This window comes from Macaca fascicularis, chromosome 6 (assembly GCF_037993035.2).
Source record: "Macaca fascicularis isolate 582-1 chromosome 6, T2T-MFA8v1.1".
In the NCBI taxonomy this organism is placed as follows: Eukaryota; Metazoa; Chordata; class Mammalia; order Primates; family Cercopithecidae; genus Macaca; species Macaca fascicularis.
Window position 1 is genome coordinate 5,822,391 of NC_088380.1, and position 21,618 is coordinate 5,844,008.

General features: G+C 38.9%; 1 protein-coding gene across 1 annotated transcript in view; it reads left to right on the plus strand.

Annotated features, from left to right (window-relative positions):
* Window positions 1-21,618, plus strand: part of ICE1 (interactor of little elongation complex ELL subunit 1) — a 73,220-nt gene that overhangs the window by 42,567 nt on the left and 9,035 nt on the right. Inside the window, exons 13-17 of the mRNA XM_005556569.5 lie at window positions 182-4,972; window positions 6,093-6,261; window positions 9,185-9,345; window positions 14,345-14,535; window positions 16,738-16,844. Of these exons, the coding sequence (XP_005556626.3) occupies window positions 182-4,972; window positions 6,093-6,261; window positions 9,185-9,345; window positions 14,345-14,535; window positions 16,738-16,844 (5,419 nt within the window). The remainder of the gene's footprint in view (window positions 1-181; window positions 4,973-6,092; window positions 6,262-9,184; window positions 9,346-14,344; window positions 14,536-16,737; window positions 16,845-21,618) is intronic.

A 21,618-nucleotide genomic window follows, 5' to 3' on the forward strand; every position in this document is an offset into this window, starting at 1 on the left:
GGACCAAAGCTGGAGAACTCCCCACTCACCACAGAGATTCCAGGCTCTAGCCTGCCCCTGCTGAAATGTGATTATAAAGATTCTTCAGGAAACATGTACTTTTAAAAAATAATGCATGTAATTGATAGTCACGTTAATCTGTTGAATTAGTGTTTGACAAGTATAATTCATATTTTTTAAGGAAACCTTCTTTGGAGAGTATGCAGATTCCAGCGATAATGACTCAGTCCAGCTTAGAAATTCTGCTGAGTCCGTTTCAGAAGATGATACAGCTGAATCACAGAAGTATTTTGGCTCATTGAGAAAAAATAAAGGAAGTGGTACATGGGAGGAAAAGCCCAAATCACATGAAGCTATCCAAGCTCTGAATACATGGGAAGTAAATAAAGTGACAACTGCTGGACTTGAGACTTTCACAGCAACACTGAGAGAATCTTCTGCCACACACTCCTTAGTTGGTGAAAAACACTGGACCACAGCATCTCGATCCATGAGTGATAGAAAAAGAGACATTTTACACGAGACAAAGACACAAATGGAGGTTAGGGAAATGGATAAGTCAGTGCAAACTGAGAAGACCGTTCATAAACTCACTCGAGGTCTGTGCATTGAGAGATTGTCTGCCAGCCCTGCACAAGAGAAGGAAGCTGCCCCTAGGAAGTCCGAGTTGTGTTCTTCTCACCTTGGCAAAAGGCCATTAAATGAACTCATGGAATCTGAAGGAAAAACCCCATTGTCCAAAATGATAGGATCACCCAAATCAGAGTTTACTAAGTGGACACGAATTAATGAAATCACTTCTGAACCAGACTGTATCACAGTTTCTGGCCATTTTCATGGACTATCTAGAGAATTAGAAAAGGAAAAAGAAGATACACAAGGGTTCTCTTTAGGAGAATCACCTGAATCAGAAGATGACGACTCAGGTGATGCAATGGATGTAGCAGGGCTTGACTTTGAAACCAGTTTTTCCTCGTCTTCTACCTTGGTAGCATTGTCTGTTGGCAGTAATCCCCAGTCTTCTTCTAGGTTAGACTGTGGTAATGATCCAGATATTACTACTAAAGTTTTCTCTACTGAACCGCCTCATTCAGAACATAAATTACAAACTAAAACTTTAAACACATTACATCTGCAGTCTGAGCCACCGGAGTGTTCTATAGGAAGAAACACCTTGGAGAATAGCCTGCGTGCCTTGAGCCCTGAATTGGGAGCATCTAATTTTAATGATCAGAAGAGCAGTGGTATAGAATATGCAAAAGTAGTAAAAGACTTAACCAAAATACATTCACTTCCTCGGTCAGTATTTATGAAAGCTACAAAAGATGGGCAATGTGAAAGTCAAGATCCAAGAATTGAGCTCACACTAAATAAGCCAGATTTCACATCATTAATAGGTTCTCAGGCTGCCTTGATCAAGAGTGGTTTGGGTTTTGTTAAAAGTACTTCATGGCACCATAGTGATTTATTAAGGAAAGGTGGCGAAGAAAGTCTGAGAGCTAAATCAGAACATGAACAAAAGACTAGCCAGTTACAAAAGGCAGTGCCATCCCTACAAAATAGAGGACCAACACCCAAGCCTAATCTTAAAGAGAATAACAATCCTGTAGAATTCAAGACCACTGCATCGGTGTTACCTAATCAAGTATCAGTTATCACAAAACAGACAAGAACTGAAAAGGTTCAGAGTGCCAAATTGGAACACTTGAGGCCACATAGGAACGAGCCTACCTTAGTAACAGAAAATAATGGCAACAAAACTGGTATGTCAACTATAGCAGAATGTGCTGGGGAAGGAGATGATACAACACAAAATATCAGGGAGGTGGCTGCTGTGAAAAGCATTTCACCAGAAGTTTCTGCCTCTAGGAGAAAATTAGATTTCAATTGTGCAGGTGGTTCTTCACCAGTAGAAAATTCTGATTGTTCCACAAATAGCAGAGTATCTTTCTCTTCTGAAAACGTCCTTGTCCAAAACCAAGACATTGTGAGAGAAGCTGCAGTGCAGGGAGATAGGCAAAAGCAAAGGCAGCCTCAGGCCACAGATCTGGACTCCAGTGGGACAGATGGCAGTGAGGTGCCTCCAGCCACAGAAGTGACCATGTCAGGAGGTTTTTCTGTTGAAAAAACCAGCTGTGGAGACACAGGGAGATCTGGTGGTGAGGCCCTGGCTGTTGTAAATGATTCTACTGGCACATCACAAAATGCTAATGGACTTTGGAAGTTGAAATCTACGACTCCCGGTGGTGCTTTGCTTGAATGTTTTGGCACTGCAGACACTACTGTTTCTTCAGCATTTTGCCGAAAAGAAGGAGAGACACAGGATACCTCCCAAAGTAGCCTGCCTGGTACCTTACATTGTTACACAGGCATTCGAGAAGGGGGAGACGACACTGAGGTAGAGGAGAGTGAGGCATTTAGCTGCAGTGAGGGGAGCGAACAGCAAGATGCTCCTGATGACTCGCAGAAAAATTCAGGAGATACAGATGCTGGTGTAGCTGAGGTGAGACCTTCCTTAGAGGTAGGTTATTTGACGTCAGCTCTGCAAGATTTTAACATAAGTACTTTTTCTGAGCTAGATAGACTTTCCACATCAGAGGTTGTGATGTTTCTTGAGAGCTGTCAATTAGGGGATTATAGTTCAGGGGACTCTGTTTCTGAATGTTCTAGTAAAGGAACCCTAAATAAAGAAATGAACAAAGAATTAAAGCCAAGTGAAATAGCAGGAGAAAAATACAGAAAGCAACCCTGTGAGGAGGAAACACTTGGAACCTGTGAAGAGTGGATTGAATCAGAGGAAGATGATTATTTGTTAAAAAATACAAGTCAGCTCACTCAGTGTTCTTTGGAAACTCTGTCTGAGGTTCTGACCAAGATTAGGCAAGAACTTCAAACAAATGCTGAAGATTGCAATGGTAAAGACACTGGCAGTTTATTGCTCTTAAATATAAATAACAACATGACCACTGAGAATTTAAGAGAGAAAAGTCCATTTCGGGAAACAACTGGCTCCTCATCACATGCTTCAGAGCCAGCCCCACAAACAGCTGCCTTGGACACTGAGGGCAGCTCTCCCATCGGCGGTAGGCCTCAGAATGAAAACACTGAGACCAGACCAGAGGCCAGTTCAGATGCAGGCGGGCAAACCGATGGTGGGAAAGAAGTCCTGCCAGAACCTGTGGAGCCATCAGCCTTGTGCTCTGACTCTGTAACAGAGCCATCGACAGAGCAAAGTTCTAATTGCGAGGCCGAAACAACATTTCAGTGTCAGATAGCAACAGTGACCTCAGAAGTTATAAATGTACTTATAAATAAGGATCAGAATCTAGTCATTGAAAAGGGGGACAACTGGACAATTATCAGCGGCGTAGCTGTCCTGCCACATGTGGACCAGGTCACACTGTGTGACTTTCCTGGAGACATCCCTATTTCTCAGGCTCAAGGAGAGCTGGAAGCCGGTTGCATCCCAGTGACTTCTGCTGAGAAGTCCCCAGAAGCCAGTCACACTGGCCCCGCATTACAGGAGGTTCCATGTGGCAATAATCTTTCATGTCCCCAAGAGGATGTTTCAAGCACTGGTCAGAGCACCAACTTTGATAAAAGTCGTTTGCGAAATAGACCCGTTAAGCCTAGTATATGGATTAGTTCTCAAATATATGATCAAAACTTTGAGACTCAGATTGTTGCGTCTGATCACACATATTATAACTCAAAACTAGAGCCATCTGGCAAAAATAAGAATCGATCAAAGATTTCAAACAAAGATCAGTCAAACAAGCCAGTAAAAACTTCAGCATCAAGCAGAGTTGAAACTCATCAGAGTGAAGTTGCTCAGTCATTTTCAGGGGAAAAAGCTAATACAAAAACTCAAAGAAGCCAAACTCAGACCATTTTAGCAAATGCTGATACATCCACTCCTACAGATTGCTCTCCTGACACTCTGAGTAAAATACGGCAAGAGGTGGGGCCTCCTTTGCCACCTCTGCTTGCTCCTCTGATAGCTACACCTCCAAGGACTTCACAGCCACTGTCTCCACTGATATCGAGTTCTAGTCCTTCCTCACCAACCTCTCCCGTCGGCCAGATTTCTCCCTTATGTGAAACCCCAGTGCCTCCTGTCATGTCTCCATGGCCAGAAGACCCGAGACGTGCCTCTCCTCCAGATCCTTCTCCATCTCCATCTGCTGTGTCAGCCAGTGAGAGGGTAGTGTCGTCTCCTCTGCAGTTCTGTGCGGCCACACCGAAGCATGCACTTCCTGTGCCTGGCCGACTCCCACCCTGTGCATCTGGCCATGCTGCTGTGGGAGGGCCTCAGGAGAATTCTGTGAAAATCCTTGACACCATGTACCCAGAGTTATCTGCCAGGGCCCGGACCCTCAACATCCTCAAAGGGAATATTCAACTCACACGAGGTCCATCTGCTGACTGTAAGAATTTACCAGGACCTGCCAGTGCTATGATAGGATTCAAAACTATCACTTCAGCAGCAACTGCTTTTGTCAAAACTGGGAGCAGCTCTGGTGGTGACTGTAACCAAGACAAGTCAAGAGATTTGGGGCCTCAGCAGGATTCAGGTGGGAAAAGAACATTGTCAGCGTCTACACTGAGAAGTGCTAAAAGACTGCGCCTGGACACCGGGTCCCCAGAACCAGAAACCAGGGGAGTCACTGCAGAAGGAATCCACAAGAACCTCCCAGGGAACCTCCCTCCAGCTGAAATTGCAACAACAGATGCGGAAAGAAGTTGTTCTAGTCCAGCCATCAGTGCAGTTTCACAGTTGCCTTTAAACCCGAAAGAAACTGTGGAGTCCCATGATAAAGCCATAGCTAATGCCCTGAAGAAAATTGCAGAGTTTTCTTTTGATCTGTTACCTGTCATTCGTAGTCATGTATATGTGGGAAATATCTCCAAAAAGCCTGTAATGAGAGATCAAGAGAAAGAAGTTGTTTATGAATTTAGCACAACAAAAAAGGTATGTGGCTGCTCTTTTCTGAGTGCATTAAGGACTACATGTCCTCAAAGACAGATGCTGTTTACTGTCAGCAAAATGTGTAGATGACCATGGACAAAGGTTTTACTGCAAGGATGAGAGTTATCCATGTAAACATTATGATTACTTTATTTCTAGCCAGCATTTTACAAATTTAAAATACGATAAAAGACTGGAGATTTGGTCATTTCTCTTCATCAAATTACTTAACTTTTTTTTTTTAAAGTATCTGTCGGGACTAAAATTGCATATATCCACTTGATCCTGGCATGTTTAGAGGCTTAAAATTATTTTCTTCAAAGCTTCAACTTATCACATAATTTTTCTTTTCCTTGAGTGTTTGTTACAAATCAAACAGGAACAAATGCTTAGTGTCAAGAGAGGGAAAAAAGGGATGGTTTAAATTTAAATATGTAGTTTATTAGGACTTTTATAGTTCTATATTTTCTAAATATCCACTGGAACCTTGCATGGATGACTTCTAGTGCTAGATGGATCACACTTAGTGCTTATCTGCATTTACTTGGAGTTATTTTGGCATAAATATTTATTTTTTTAGATTGCTTACTTGCAGAAAGCATAAGGAGCTCTGTAAGTCACTTTGAAAGGAAATGAATGCATATATCAAATTATTTAATGCTCCTCTTAGGACAAAAAATGTTACTTAGTATTTTAAATTTAAACAGTATGTAGAGTAAATTAGAGTTTAGAAAACAAGAATGACAGTAAAATTATATACTATATTTCATGCAGTCACATACACAGATTACATAAGGCAAAACCCAAGAAATTATGATTTATTTGACTAGAGGTAGTGACAGTGTGCAGCTAGGTCTTTTGAGACTTGCATTCTGGCATCTGTAGCATTACCAACCGTAGGAGACAGACAGGTGTGGGGATCTCTTCAATGTCCCCGACCTCGATTCTCGTGACTTACATGCTAGGTAAGTTCTTACCAGTTATTACTGTGCCCTACCTTCTGATGTAGTGCAAGTTTTATTTTTTCAATAGATACTTAAGTTTTGTAACTTTTAGATAATCTTTGGTAGGCTAAAGATAAATATGAGTGTACATTGCCATTTTAATTTTTTTTTCAATCCAGCATTTAGCAGAGTGCTTGCTTCACTCTATTCTCTCAGAACTAAAAATTCAGAAGATATCTATGGACCACAATTACATTCATGCCCTCTGCAGGGTGTATGTGGGTATTTGTCGGCAACTTGGAGACTTGGAAAGAGCTCGCTTGTTTTGCTACAGTCTACTTAAAGAAGGTATGCTTAGATTGTGACAATTTTGTATTGAAAATATATGATTGCCTTTTTCCCTTATACTGGAGTCTATATTTTCAGCTCTGTGATTACTGTGTGTCTTTTAAAATAATGTTATGTTTTGTCCATTGAATAGCTTTAGCTATACCCAGCTGCACCTGGTCTTTAGTAGGGCTTACTTATATCAGCACATATATTTCCACTTATAAATAAATGAGTATTTCTCATTACTGTGTATTTGTTCTGTGCCCTGGGCAGCTGCTTTAGAATTAGATATAGTTGCTGTAAAATGTGGGAGGGATACTTTAAGTGACAAGCCAAACTGCTGTACCACTAGGTGGAAAGGGTAGCAACTTTAAGATGGAATTGATGAAAAGAAGTAGATGACAGAAAGCTGAAAGGAGATGGTGATATGAGGGTTGTCCTGTAATTCTCTTTTCTCTTTACTGTTTCTTCCATCCCTACTAGTGGATCAGTTTGGAAATCATTCTTTGCTGTATGAAATCATCAGTATTTTTAAATCAGATGATATACGTATGAAACCTAATACCATATCAGTCTTATCTCAGTGTTAAACATTTACAGTCTCTGACTACCATGTTTATGGGGCTTATCAATCAGGATAATTGAGTATATCCATCACTTTTACTGTTGTGAATGAAGCTGCTAAGTGTTTCATACACCCACTTCATTTCTTTGTTTACTTTTTCAGTCATTTATTCAACAAATCATTATGGAGTGAATGTTAGGATTTCTGTGGTGATTACATTCATATGGAGGTACAGTTGTCCAGGGGGACTGACAGGCCATTGTCACATCACAAAAACACACATGAAGTTCAGCAGTTGGCGGGTGGTGGGATGGAACAGGGTGTGGGCTCGGCCAAGACCACAATGGATTTCTTCTTCTTCCTCAACCACAACAGGCCCATTCGTAGCTCTAGCTTTTGTGCTGACAGCTTTCTTGCTCTGTTTCCCTCAACTCTTGTGTTTCACTCCATTTTCACATACCTTCCTAGTCATCCTGGATCCCTTATTTTCTTTATTTGCCTTCATGGCACTTAACCACTTTTTTTTTTTTTTTTTTTTGAGACGGAGTCTCGCTCTGCTGCCCAGGCTGGAGTGCAGTGGCCGGATCTCAGCTCACTGCAAGCTCCGCCTCCCGGGTTCACACCATTCTCCTGCCTCAGCCTCCCGAGTAGTTGGGACTACAGGCGCCCGCCACCGCGCCCGGCTAGTTTTTTGTATTTTTTAGTAGAGACGGGGTTTCACCGTGTTAGCCAGGATGGTCTCAATCTCCTGACCTCGTGATCCGCCCGTCTCGGCCTCCCAAAGTGCTGGGATTACAGGCTTGAGCCACCGCGCCCGGCCGCTGGCACTTAACCACTTCTTAAAGATTAAATATTTTGTTTGCTGTCTCTCTGCTCCTCTAGCTTGTATACTCTGTAAGGAGATAATTTATTTGTCTTGTTTCTACTCTGAAGTGTCACCAGATAAACATAGGATTCAGAAATTAACAGATCAAGTTTAGTGCAGTGAGTTTATGCTTTGAGCTACCTGTTCTTAGGTGTGTCAGTGATAAAGCAGGACAAAGAAAACTAAAAAGATGTGATTGTACAGCAAACAGGATAAAAATCTTTACTTTGGAAGGCTCTTGACAGCTTCTTATGAAATTAAAACATTCATTTATCCTGTGGCCCAGAAATTCTACTCATAGGCACTTATGCAGCAGAAACACAGCGTTAGATCATTACATCATTACATAAACTAGCACACGGATATAACATCTTGACTCATAGGAGCCCATAACTGGAAACAAATGTCCATCAGCCAGTGAATGGAAAACATTTTGATATATCAAGCAAGCAATTAAATACTACTTGGCTATACAAAGGAATAGACTACCAATGTATGCATCAACATGGATGAATGTTGAGACCAACATGCTGAGTAGGGAAGCCGGACAGAAGAGAGTGCATACTACACAAATCCATTAATAAATATTTGAGAAAAGGCAAACTAATGTAGAGTGACAATAGATCATGACTTCTCTGTATCTGGGGTGAGGTGATTCACTGCAGAGCACGAGAACGAGAGAACTTTTGGGATGATGGTATTGACTGTTGTGGTGGTTTCGTGGATTTAATCATTTGTCAAAATTCATTGAACTTTAAAAGAGTGTATTCTATTGTCTGTAGACTACACTTCAATTAATTTTTTAAAAAGAGACAAAGTCAGAATGTAGGAGAAAGTGTTTACAACAAAAGAATTGTCACCTAGAATTTATTTAAAAAATTCTTCAAATCAGAAGCTTTATGTGTTCAATGAGTAAGTGTAATGCATAAAAACCTATGTAATATAATGCAAAACCTATGTAATGCATAAAAATTGCCTATAATGACACATACCAAATGGAATAATTCTGAGAACAAGGAAGTTGGAGAATGGATTTTTCTTTTTTTTTTTTTGAGACGGAGTCTCACTCTGTCACCCAGACTGGGGTGCAGTGGCGGGATCTCGGCTCACTGCAAGCTCCACCTCCCGGGTTCACGCCATTCTCCTGCCTCAGCCTCCCAAGTAGCGGGACTACAGGCGCCCACCACCACCCCTGGCTAATTTTTTGTATTTTTAGTAGAGACGGGGTTTCACCATGTTAGCCAGGATGGTCTTGATCTCCTGTCCTCCAGGAGATCTCCCCGCCTCGGCCTCCCAAAGTGCTGGGATTACAGGCGTGAGCCACCGCGCCCAGCCGAGAACGGATTTTTGAAATGACTGTGACTGGAGCCTCATCTGGGCTCCCCATTTACAGCTTCCTCCATTGCAGGATGCCTTGCAAGGCACCAGTGAAATTAATACAATATATTCTTAATTTGCAATTTATTCACTTGATCATACATAAAATATTTATTGTATTTTATTTCTCATAGATTTTCCAGAGTCTGAAAAATTAACTTTGTTTATTGCAAACATGTGGCATGATATATTTCTCTCTCAATCGGTGATTAATAAAGCAATGCAGTTAGTTGCCAGGCAACGTGCTAAAGGAGAGGTTCTGAACTGCTTGAGAGCTTTTCTTAATTGGGAAAAGGTGAGCTTTATTTCTATTTCTTACAGTACCTTACTTTTAGATATTATATAGATGTTACTATTTTGTTGTGTATTTAGTTTTATATTAGTTCATAGGCATTTTCTTCTTTCTAAATCTTTTAAAATTTAATCAGTTTAACCTAAGCTTATTCATTTTGTTCATTAAGTATGCATGAGACATTCAAGGAAGAATTGTAGACCAAAGGATTGTGTTAATTAACAGTTTGTTTTGTACACTAATTTGTGACTGATGAAACCCACACGTAGGTATATATGTTTAAAAGTCTCAGAGAAGCTACAGAATGATTCAGTTCTTCAGTAGATACTTAGGTAAAACAAAATTATGTATTTCAGTTTTTTCCTATTAGGACTTTTAAAAATCCAATATGCTTTATTTTTCTTTCTAGTTGATGGAATTTGTTTTTGTGCTAACTACTTTGTTCCCGTGTTATCTTTTATTATTTTTAGTTATTGATATGTTAAAGTAAGTGTGTCTAGATGGGTATTCTTTCCTCATTTTATTTCATTCGTTCATTTTATCTAATGAGAATCTAACTACCAGTAGCAGACTTCAAGAAGAGATACTGAAGCCAGTGATAATGATTTTTAAATTTTATTTTGTTTTTAATGAGCATGTATTTCCTCTACTAAAAACTCCCCTTGGTTTATGTGTGGAGCAGAATTTTATATGCTGTTTTGCCTTTTTTTTATTATTACTTTTGAAGTTAGTATTTGTTAGGCTTTTATTTTTTATAAAACAGAAAGAGCTTTTGGTGGTCAAAAGTTAGGTAAATATTAAAAAGCAAGTTTGTAATGATCTCTTCATCAATCTATCTAGACACAACAGAGTACATTCATGTGAGGTATTGTCATAAATTCTAGTCTGTCATTTTGTGTCAGGAGAGACGTCCCGCCTCCTGCCGATGGATACCAGCAACCACATATATATCTGCTCCAGAGGGTTACTAGCCTCTGGAGAGTTACCTGCTTCTGGAAGGTTACCTGCCTCCAGAGAATTACCTGCTTCGAGGGTTACTGCCTTCAGAGGATTACCTGTTCGCAGAGAGTTACCTGCCTCCAGAGTTACCTGTTCCCAGAGGGTTACCTGCCTCCAGAGTTACCTGTTCCCAGAGAGTTACCTGTCTCCAGAGTTACCTGTTCCCAGAGGGTTACCTGTCTCCAGAGTTACCTGTTCCCAGAGGGTTACCTGCCTCCAGAGTTACCTGTTCCCAGAGGGTTATCTGCCTCCAGAGTTACCTGTTCCCAGAGGGTTACCTGCCTCCAGAGTTACCTGTTCCCAGAGGGTTACCTGCCTCCAGAGTTACCTGTTCCCAGAGAGTTACCTGCCTCCAGAGTTACCTGTTCTCAGAGGGTTACCTGCCTCCAGGGGGTTACCTGTTCCTAGAGAGTTACCTGTTTCTGGAGAGTACTTGCCTCTAGAGGGTTACCTGCCTTCAGAATGTTATCTGCCCAGGCTGCTCCTGCTGTCACTTGGTCTTTCCGCTTGCACACTAGAGCCCATCTCCTTTCACCTGTTCGGAATTAAGCAGGATATGGTTAAAAAGACATTACTTATGAAGAACATACCATTTTAGTAAATGTATTTGCTAAGTATTGTGTCAAATAAAAATACATAGTCAAAGCTTTAAGAAAGGGAGAAATACTTGGGGCATAAAACCCCATTATATTAGAGGATTTTCAAATGCTTGCTTACAGAATTAAACATCTAGTAAACAAAAATGAGGACATAGTACAATTCATTAATTTAAAAGTAAATGTGGGCCGGGCACGGTGGCTCAAGCCTGTAATCCCAGCACTTTGGGAGGCCGAGACGGGTGGATCACAAGGTCAGGAGATCGAGACCATCCTGGCTAACACGGTGAAACCCCGTCTCTACTAAAAAATACAAAAAAAAAACTAGCCGGGCGAGGTGGCGGGCGCCTGTAGTCCCAGCTACTCGGGAGGCTGAGGCAGGAGAATGGCGTGAACCCGGGAGGCGGAGCTTGCAGTGAGCTGAGATCCGGCCACTGCACTCCAGCCTGGGTGACAGAGCAAGACCCCGTCTCAAAAAAAAAAAAAAAAAAAAGTAAATGTGTATGAAGAATATTTTTTATATATCTGTGACACATTTACACAAATGAATGATGAATTGACCACATGAAAACATTAGTTTCTAAAAAGTAAAGATTTCACACTCAAAATTCCCTGGTAATAATTCAGTAAAATTTAACAGAAAAAAATTTCAAAATATTTACATTTACTTTGAAATTGAGACATACATTTGTAGACAATCTGGGAACAAATAAAATACGAAAAGTAAAATCACAGTCTTAAAAGTCAATGAAAAAGTAAACTCAGAATCAAAGATCTCTAGCTTTTTTGGAAAACATGTACTCATTAAAGTATCTTAAATGTCTTAGTTGTTTAGCAGAAAATAAATGAAGTTAACTGCTACTCATCTTCAACATTAGAAATATAATCAGGGAACCAGAGAAAAAGAATAAATTTTAGGAGATAGTAGTAATGAAGTGGAAAAGAAACAGACACACATAGAAGATAAAAATACTGCTTTTTAGCTGACAATGCAGATCAGCAGAAACAGAAAAGAACAGAAATAGTGAAGATTTGAAATGGGAAAGTGGACACATAGGACACAGAATGAGAAGACGACTCTCTGCAGTAGATTTGGAAGCGGTGATTTCCTAGCAAAATACAAATGATCAGAATTGGCTTTGGGGTAGAAAACTTGAAAAGACTGGTTGAAAAGATAAAACTTTTCTGTACAAAGACATGTATAGATTCCACCTGAGTTTTAATCTAATCTTTAAAGAACCAAGTAACTGTAATCTATTTTAAGCATGAGGAAAAACTGAAAGCCTTCTGTTCATTTCTAATAATAAAACCCAATTAAAAATGCTATAAGAAGGAAAAAGCCAGTTTTTAGTGAGTCACTTAGATGTAAGAAGTGTCACTAAACAGGAGGTTTCAGTAATGTATTCAAAGAATAATACTTTATAACTAAATAGAGTTTATCCTGATAAAACAAGGAGAATTCAGAATCAGAAAATCAATACATTACTAAATTAAAGAAGAAACCCCCATGGGATTATTCCTAGACTAGGAAATAGAAGGCAACTTATTAAATATAATACTGCTAGTTAACAAAGTAGTATTATCTTCAGTGTAAAATTTGAAATTATTTCAGTTTTTAAAATCATGAGTTAGCGATTCCTGCTGTAACCATGGTGGGAAGTATTTCCCTGTGTTGGGTTCTTCAAGGTGGTTCCTCCTGCAAGTTTTTCTGGTGCAGTTGATAAAATCTTTAAGGATGCTCTATGTGTAGAAGTGACTTCTTGGTTTAAATTACTGCTGAATTTTAAAGTTGTAAATTTATAAACCTTTTTAAAAAACCTTTAAACTCATGAGTCTTGTTTCATTTATAAATCAATTAATTGTTAACAAAGTAAGAATGTGTTCACTTTGGCCATTGATTAATGTTAGTTAACTCATGTATTTAACAGATTAACATTTCCTAAATTATCTTATTTACAAATATCAGTACATTAATTATCTTAAAACTTTAAACATATTCATAAACTTAAGATATATTCTTCAAAAACACTTAAAGTAGGCCTTCAAATCTAATAAGCATAATCTTCCTAAGCACTTAAGCAACTCTTGAATATAAAAAGTCAAATTGAGAATGTAGAATGTGAGTTGTAATAAATATTCAAACAATGTTTACAAACTTAATTACATTCTGTTAAACATGTCTAATTAAAATTATGATTCTAATACCAAATACTTCCAATTACAGCCACACCTGAAACACAGGAGATTCTCAGCACTTTTACGGAGCATGTATTGTATACATGCCGATCATCCCATGTTCACAATTACTGCAAAATGTAAAATGGATACTCAAAAAAGTGAATATATGGATTTGATTTCTTTCATGTCAAAATTTATTTTTGCATCTCCTCAGGTTGCAAAGTCGCTGATTTTTCTCAGTGGGAAATATTTACCATTCTGGCTGAGTTTTGGTTATCAGGTATATTACTTTGAACCATGATTTGGCTATGGATTATCTTACAGAAACCTTGAGACTTAGACCCTTTCAGGATACAGGTTCTGAAAGGTTCACTTATTGAGTCCTTCTAGTAATAAAGCAAATTTCCAAGCCCAAGCCTTTTCTTGTATTACGTATATTGAGTATTATATGTGTATTGTTTTTATAATAAAACTCTCAAGCAGTGCTGGTGGAAACATGAAAAAGCATGACTACTTTGCAAAATCGTTGGGCACCTTCTTATAAAAGTTAAACCATTTCTTAGCCAAAGGCCCAGGAGTTCCACTCTTAGGTATTTTCAAGAGAAGTGAAATTTACATCCTCACAAAAGCTTGTACATGAATATTCATAGCAACATTAACAGTAGTCAAAAGTGAATTGATAAACAGTAATATATGCATATAATTGGTTACTATTCAGCAGTAAAAAGTGTTCAAACTATCTTTCATGTAGCACTATGGATAAATATCACAACACATTATACACAGGTGTGAAAAAAGCCAGAAGTAAGAATCCGTTACTGTCTGATTCAGTTTTATGAATTTCTTGAAAAGGCAGACTGATACTCAATGTCAGAAAAATAATAGAATTTAAATAATTTTTAGAGGTTTATTTTTGAAATTCTAACTAGCTTCCTAACTTTAATTCTCTTGAGTTGATGAAACTGTGCATTCCTATCTGGATTACAGGTAAGCTCTTTTCTGCCTGATTGTATCCTGCATCCTGCCTATATAGCTTTTTAATCTGGCTCATCCAACTCCTGTTGTGTCATCATTCTATGACTAAGATAAACATGATCAAACTGTTTTGAAAAGCTGTTTCTGATTAAATGATTAGTCATCGAATGCTTATTATAGTCTTTTAGATAACTAAGGTAAGATGCATTATATTTGAAACTCCGGATTTTATTTTATTTCTTTTCATTTGCTAGAATGCCCCGGTAGATGTTGGCTTCATGGTTTCTAAGCTGCTTTTGACCATACAGTTATGTCCAAAAACAGAATTTCAATCTAGTGAAAAATTTGGTGAAGACCTAAGTGATAACACTTGGGAATACATATTTGCCATTGATCTGCTCTGCTGCCATCAGAAATGGATCTGGACACATGATAACATCATAAGGTTAGTTATTTTACTAACTTAAATAAAGATGTGTTATTGTGAGGTTGAGTTGTTGAATGCTGAATTGTGGTTTGAATAATTTTTGTTGTTTAAGCATGTAAGGCAGATGAAACATTTACAAATGACGCTGCTTTTATTTTGTAAGAGTTAATAAAACTACCCTTAAGATACCTTCATCATGGCCGGGCATGGTGGCTCACGCCTGTAATCCCAGCATTTTGGGAGGCCGAGGTGGGTGGATTTCGAGGTCAGGAGATCGAGACCATCCTGGCTAACACGGTGAAACCCCGTCTCTACTAAAAATACCAAAAATTAGCCGGACGTGGTGGCAGGTGCCTGTAGTCCCAGCTACTTGGGAGGCTGAGGCAGGAGAATGGCGTGAACCCTGGAGGTGGAGCTTGCAGTGAACCGAGATTGCGCCACTGCACTCCAACCTGGGCGAGAGAGCAAGACTCCGTCTCAAAAAATAAAAGAAGCTACCTTTATCACTATCACATTTTCTTGCTTTATTTTCCTTTAGTACCTGTCACTACTTTTTGTTCAATTCTGCTGTTATCATCTCTCCCCAATAGAAATGACTCTGGAGGGGCAGAGGGTGGCCTTGTTTGGCTCGTGGCGTATCCCCAGCATGTGGAACAGTGCCCACACAAGGGGAGCACCTGGCCAATGTATGTTGAATGGAATTATCATTATCGTAACATACAGATACTCACAAAACCTAAAGGGAAGAGAAATATTCAGAATTATAAATTAGCAGCTCCTCCCACCTGGGAGAAAATTAAGCTCCCAGGCATTCATTATATGTAGTAAATTAACTTTTCTCTGTGCATTTATAATTCTGGCAATAGCTTTGTACCATCTCTGGGAGAATGGAGAAAATTGTCACTCAAATAATTTTTCTGTAGGTCTTAATTTTCTTGTGGAACCCTGGCCGAGAAAGGCTGGTTTAAGGGAGTTGGTGACATTAAAAAGGATGCATCAAAGGTTTGATAATCCATATCCTTGAGATACTTGAAGCTGTGGAAATTACCTTGTCCAAGGATCTATGTGTGTCCAAAGATGTGTGTTACTCTTGTTCATCATCTTGACACTAAGGGAAGATTAGACATCTGAATGTCAGACAGTAAGGAATCAAATCATGGCACTCCTGTATGAGATGATAGCTATATTAAAACACATAGCTATGAATGGATTACTATGTATTGACATGGAAAAGTATTTCCCAGTCTGTTACTAAATAAGAAAATGACAGAACAGTTTGTCCAGTGCCAGTCTGTATAATGATGTGTCAGGGCCTACTGTGGGCCTCAGCTTTCTGAATCCTCATGGGAACCCACGAGGCAGGGGCCCTGTTGGCCCCACTTACGCTTGAAGAGGCCGGGGCTGGTGCCCGTCAGAGATACTTGGTCCACGATCCCTGCACTCATGGTGAAGATGTCAGCAAACATGAGGATCTCTACCTGAGCAACTACAGACCCTGCTCCCTTCCTCAGCGCTGGTGGCTCTCTACAGGTTGTTTACATCCATGGAGAGTGGGGAGTATCTAGAAGAAAAGACAGAAGAGTAATAATGATCTGAGACTGAGTTTGGTGTGCTTTTAATTATCATTTTTCTTTTGTCTAATAAACTTTACTAGTGATACTTTATGAATGCCATGAAAGAATTAGATACATTTTTGAAAAAATAGAAGACAAAGAGGAATTGGCACTGTTTTCAGTCAGTGGAAAGTTTCTTTTATCCATCTAAAGTGTTACTTGATTACTGAAGTTACCATTTTCCTCTGGCTTAGCTCCTTTTTACATGCACAGCTTTATTTGTCTGTGATCCTGCCAGGTAACTTGGCTTTTAAAACACAGGGGCTGCTTTTGCACCTGGAGAGTCCAAGTGAAAACTGAGGCTCTGCCACTTCCTAGTTCTGGGACATTGGGGTTGCTGTTCAGTTTCTGTGTCCAAAGCCTTGTTCAGAAGAGTTAGAATAAGATGCAAGCACTGAATTTCCAGCCATGTTAAAGCTAGCGTGGGCACAGCCATGCTGTTGGAGAAGATGTGAGCATCCAGTATCTGTTCTCACTTGAACTTACAATGTTAGATCCTTAGCAATTACCCTCTTTCACTGATTGCTTAAGGATCATTTATAAGATAAGTTATTAATATTATTTGAGTGATGATGAGCATACATCTTTTCATGTTGCTGTTTTATAGTAAGGAGCTGTGGCCTGTAATGGATAAGTGGATAAAATACAGAAAAGGACATGCGAACATTGCATATACTCCTGATATTATTATAGCCTCAATACTGAGGCTGATTGGTAAGTTATCTGTTTTATTATTATTTTTTTCTTGTTATTGATGACATCTTCGTGCAAGGATGGGGGGTAACTGTATAATAATATATGTTGACTTTGAAAATTTTCCGTAATGACTGATTTTACAACCATCAGAGTAGATACTTTTGTGCTTTTAAGTCAGTCTTCTTTCTCTTTTCTTATAATGTTTTATTCATCTTTTTCAGAGGTTAAGATTTTTCATGTTAGTACATTTTAGTTATAATTGAGCTCTTTTTAGATGCTAATACTAATACACATAAACACTAGGATATATAAGTTACTATAAATTATATTGTAGTTTCATTTGGTTTTTAAAATAAGGATTATATTAAGCCATTCTTGCATTGCTATAAAATACTACCTGAGATGGGATAATTTATAAAGAGGTTTCATTGGCTCACAGTTCTGCAGGCTTTATAGGAAGTAGAGTGCTGGCACCTGCTTGGCTTCTGGGGCATTCTTAGGGAGCTTTCAATCATGGTTGAAGGTGATAGGGGAGCAGACACATCACATATGTAACGCAGGAGCAAATGAGGGGTAGTGGGGAGGTGTCACACACTTTTAAATGACCAGATCTCCTGTGAACTCAAGAGTAAGAGCTTGCTCACCACAGGCATGGCCCAAGGCATTCATGAGGGATCCACTCCCATGATCCAGACACCTCCCACCAGGCCCCAACTTCAGCACTGAGGATTACAGTTCAATGTGAGATTTGGGTGGGGACAGATACACAAACTATATCCAGGATATCTTCACACCACCTGCCCCAATGTTTTCATACTTGCCTGTTAAGGGTCACTTAAATGAATTACAGAAGTTAAATGATTGTTTAAAAATATTTTAAATGAGACATGGATCCTTCTTAATCTCATATTTAAAGAGGACCTCAATGGCCATTTGGTTCTCCTTATTTCCTACGAATTGTTTTTGTTTTTACTTATCTTCTACGAATCTTTATTTTTATTTTTACTTATTTTTTGTTCTATCTCGTCTTCAACAAGCTGCTGTCAAGGCCCTGCAGAATTATCAGTGATAAGATCTATTAATTAGAAAGATGTCTTTGATACAAAAAACCCTTCAAAAAAAATCAGTGAATCCAGGAGCTGGGTTTTTGAAAAGATTAACAAAATAGACCACTAGCCAGACTAATAAAGAAGAAAAGAGACAAAAATCAAATACACACAATAAAAAATGATAAAGGGGATATCACCACTGATTCCACAGAAATATAAACTGCCATCAGAGAATACTGTAAACACCTCTATGCAAATAAACTAGAAAATCTAGAAGAAATGGATAAATTCCTGGACACATGCACCCTTACCAAGACTAAACCAGAAAGAAGTAGAATCTCTGAATAGACCGTTTCAGAACAAGTTCTGAAATTGAGGCAGTGATTACTAGCCTACAAACCAAAAAAGCCCAGGACCACAGGATTCACAGCCAAATTTTACCAGAGGTGCAAAGAGGAGCTGGTACCATTCCTTCTGAAACTATTCCAAACAATAGAGAAAGAAAGAATCCTCCTTAACTTATTTTAGGAGGCCAGCATCATCCTGGTACCAAAACCTGGCAGAAACGAAACAGAAAAAGAAAATTTCAGACTAACGTCTCCAATGAACATCGATGTGAAAATCCTCAATAAAATACTGACAAACCAAATCCAGCAGCACATCAAAAAGCTTATCCACCATGATCAAGTCAGCTTTATCCCTGGGATGCAAGGCTGGTTCAACATATGCAAATCAATAAACGTAATCCATCCCATAAACAGAATCAATGACAAACACCACATGATTATCTCAATAGATGCCGAAAAAGGCCTTCAATAAAATTTCAACATCCCTTCATGCTAAAAACTCTCAAACTAGGTATTGATGGAACATAATGTAATTAGAGCTATTTATGACATATCCACAGCTAGTATCATATTGAATGGGCAAAAGCTGGAAGCATTCCCTTTGAAAACCAGCACAAGGCAAGGATGCCCTCTCTCACGACTCCTATTCACCATAGTATTGGAAGTTCTGGCCAGGCCAGTCGGGCAAGAGAAAGAAATAAAGGGTATTCACATAGGAAGAGAGGAAGTCAAATTGTCTGTTTGCAGATGACATGATTGTATATTTAGAAAACTCCATTGTATCAGCCCAAAAACTCTTTAAGCAGATAAGCAACTTCAGCAGAGTCTCAGGATACAAAATCAGTGTACAAAAATCACAGCCATTCCTATATACCAATAATAGACAAGCATAGAGCCAAATCATGAGTGAACTCCCATTCACGATTGTTACAAAGAGAATAAAATACCTAGGAATACAACTTACAAGGGATGTGAAGGAACTTTTCAAGGAGAACTACAAACCACTGCTCGAGTAAAAAGGACACAAGTGGAAAAACATTCCATGCTCATGGATAGGAAGAATCAATATCGTGAAAATGGCCATACTGCCCAAAGTAATTTATAGATTCAATGCTATTTCCATCAAGCTACCACTGACTTTCTTTGCAGAATTAGAAAAAACTGCTTTAAAGTTCATATGGAACCAAAGAAAAGCTCATATAGCCAAGACAGTCGTAAGCAAAAAGAACAAAGCTGGAAGTGTCACACTAGACTTCAAACTATTCTAAAAGGCTACAGTAACCAAAGCAGCATGGTACCAAAACAGACATATAGACTAATGGAACAGAACAGAGACCTCAGAAATAACACCACACATCTACAACCATCTGATCTTCGACAAACCTGATAAAAACAAGCAATGGGGAAAGGATTCCCTATTTAATAAATGATGCTGGGAAAACTGGCTAGCCATATGCACAAAACTGAAATTGGAACCTTTCCTTATACCTTATACAAAAATTAAGATGGATTGAAGACTTAAAGGTAAAACCCAAAACCATAAAAACTCTAAAAGAAAACCTAGGCGATATCATTCAGGACATAGGCATGGGCAAACTTCATGACTAAAATGCCAAAAACAATTGCAACAAAAGCCAGAATTGACAAATGGGATCTAATTAAACTAAAGAGTTTCTGCACAGCAAAAGAAACTACCATCAGAATGAACAGGCAACCTACAGAATGGGAGAAATTTTTTGCAATCTATCCATCTGAAAAAGGTCCAATATCCAGAATCTACAAGGAATGTAAACAAATTTACAAGAAAAAAAACAACCCTATCAAAAAGTGGGCAAAGGATATGAATAGACACTTCTCTAAAGAAGACATTTATGCAGCCAACAAACATGAAAAAAAGCTCATCGTTAGAGAAGCACAAATCAAAACCACTATGAGGTACCATCTCATGTCAGTTAGGATGGTGATCATTAAAAAGTCAGGAGACAACAGATGCTGGTGAGGCTATGGAGAAATAGGAACACTTTAACACTGTTGGTGGGAGTGTGAATTAGTTCAAACATTGTGGAAGACAGTATGGTGATTTCTCAAGGATCTAGAACCAGAAATAACATTTGACCCAGCAATCTCACTAGTGGGTATATATCCAAAGGATTATAAATCATTCTACTATAAAGACACATGCACATGTATCTTTATTGCAGCACTGTTTACAATAGCAAAGACTTGGAACCAACCCAAATGTCCATCAGTGATAGACTGGATAAAGAAAATGTGGCATATAATATACCATGGAATACTATGCAGCCATAAAAATGGGTGTATGTCCTTTACAGGGACATGAATGAAGCCAGAAGCCATCATTCTCAGCAAACTAACACAGGAACAGAAAACCAAACACTTCATGTTCTCATAAGTGAGAGTTGAACAGTGAGAACACATGGACACGGGAACATCACACACTGGGGCTTGTCAGGGCATGGGGGGTAAGGGAAGGGAGAGCATTAGGACAAATACCTGTGGGACTTAAAACCTAGCTGATGGGTTGATAGGTGCAGCAAACCATCATGGCACATGTGTACCTATGTAACAAACCTGTAGGTTCTGCACGTGTATCCTAGAACTTTAAAAAGAAAGCTCTCTTTTGACCTGACTTCTGTATCTGCAGCATGTATTCTTTGCCCCTGGGGAATATGAAACAAGCTTCATCCAGTTTCTGCATTATAGCCCTTAGATACTTTGAAGACAGTTATGACTTTTAAGTATCTTTGGATTTTTCTTAATTAAAACTCACAGATAGCATCATTTGAAATAAGGTTAGTGTTTGAGAATACGTTATATAAGTGAGTCTAAAAATAGATCACAGTAGGAAATACCCTGTGAATTTTGTTACTGTATCAGCAAATTTGCATTCCTCCTCTGTGTGTACTTTGCATGCACTTATAGCAACATTGCCCTAAGTAAATAAAATGGTTCTAGACAAAAACTTGGTTACAAAGTAGACACCAAATTTCACTGGAAATAACCAATAAATACACTTGGAGATAAGTTACCAAACAAGAGGATAGGAGAACCAAATGATTGCCAAAGACTGGGAATTCAGAAGAGATATATCAGAAGATAAACAGAGGCACAGAAGTGGAAATGAAGAAACTATGCCAAGTGGTGCACAGGTTCAAAACTTTTGCTGAATTCCTCAGTTCAAGATAACCCTCAACAACAATTTCCATTCTAGCTGTGGAGCACTAGGGAACACAGGAGGGTCAGTGATGGCATTCCCAGCAGTTAGGTGACATCCGTGAATCTGGAAATGCTGATTTCAGCAGCAGCTTTTCTTACGAATTCAGGAAAAAATGCTCATGCTTTTGACTCATTCTAAATTGTGAAATCTTTCTGAGA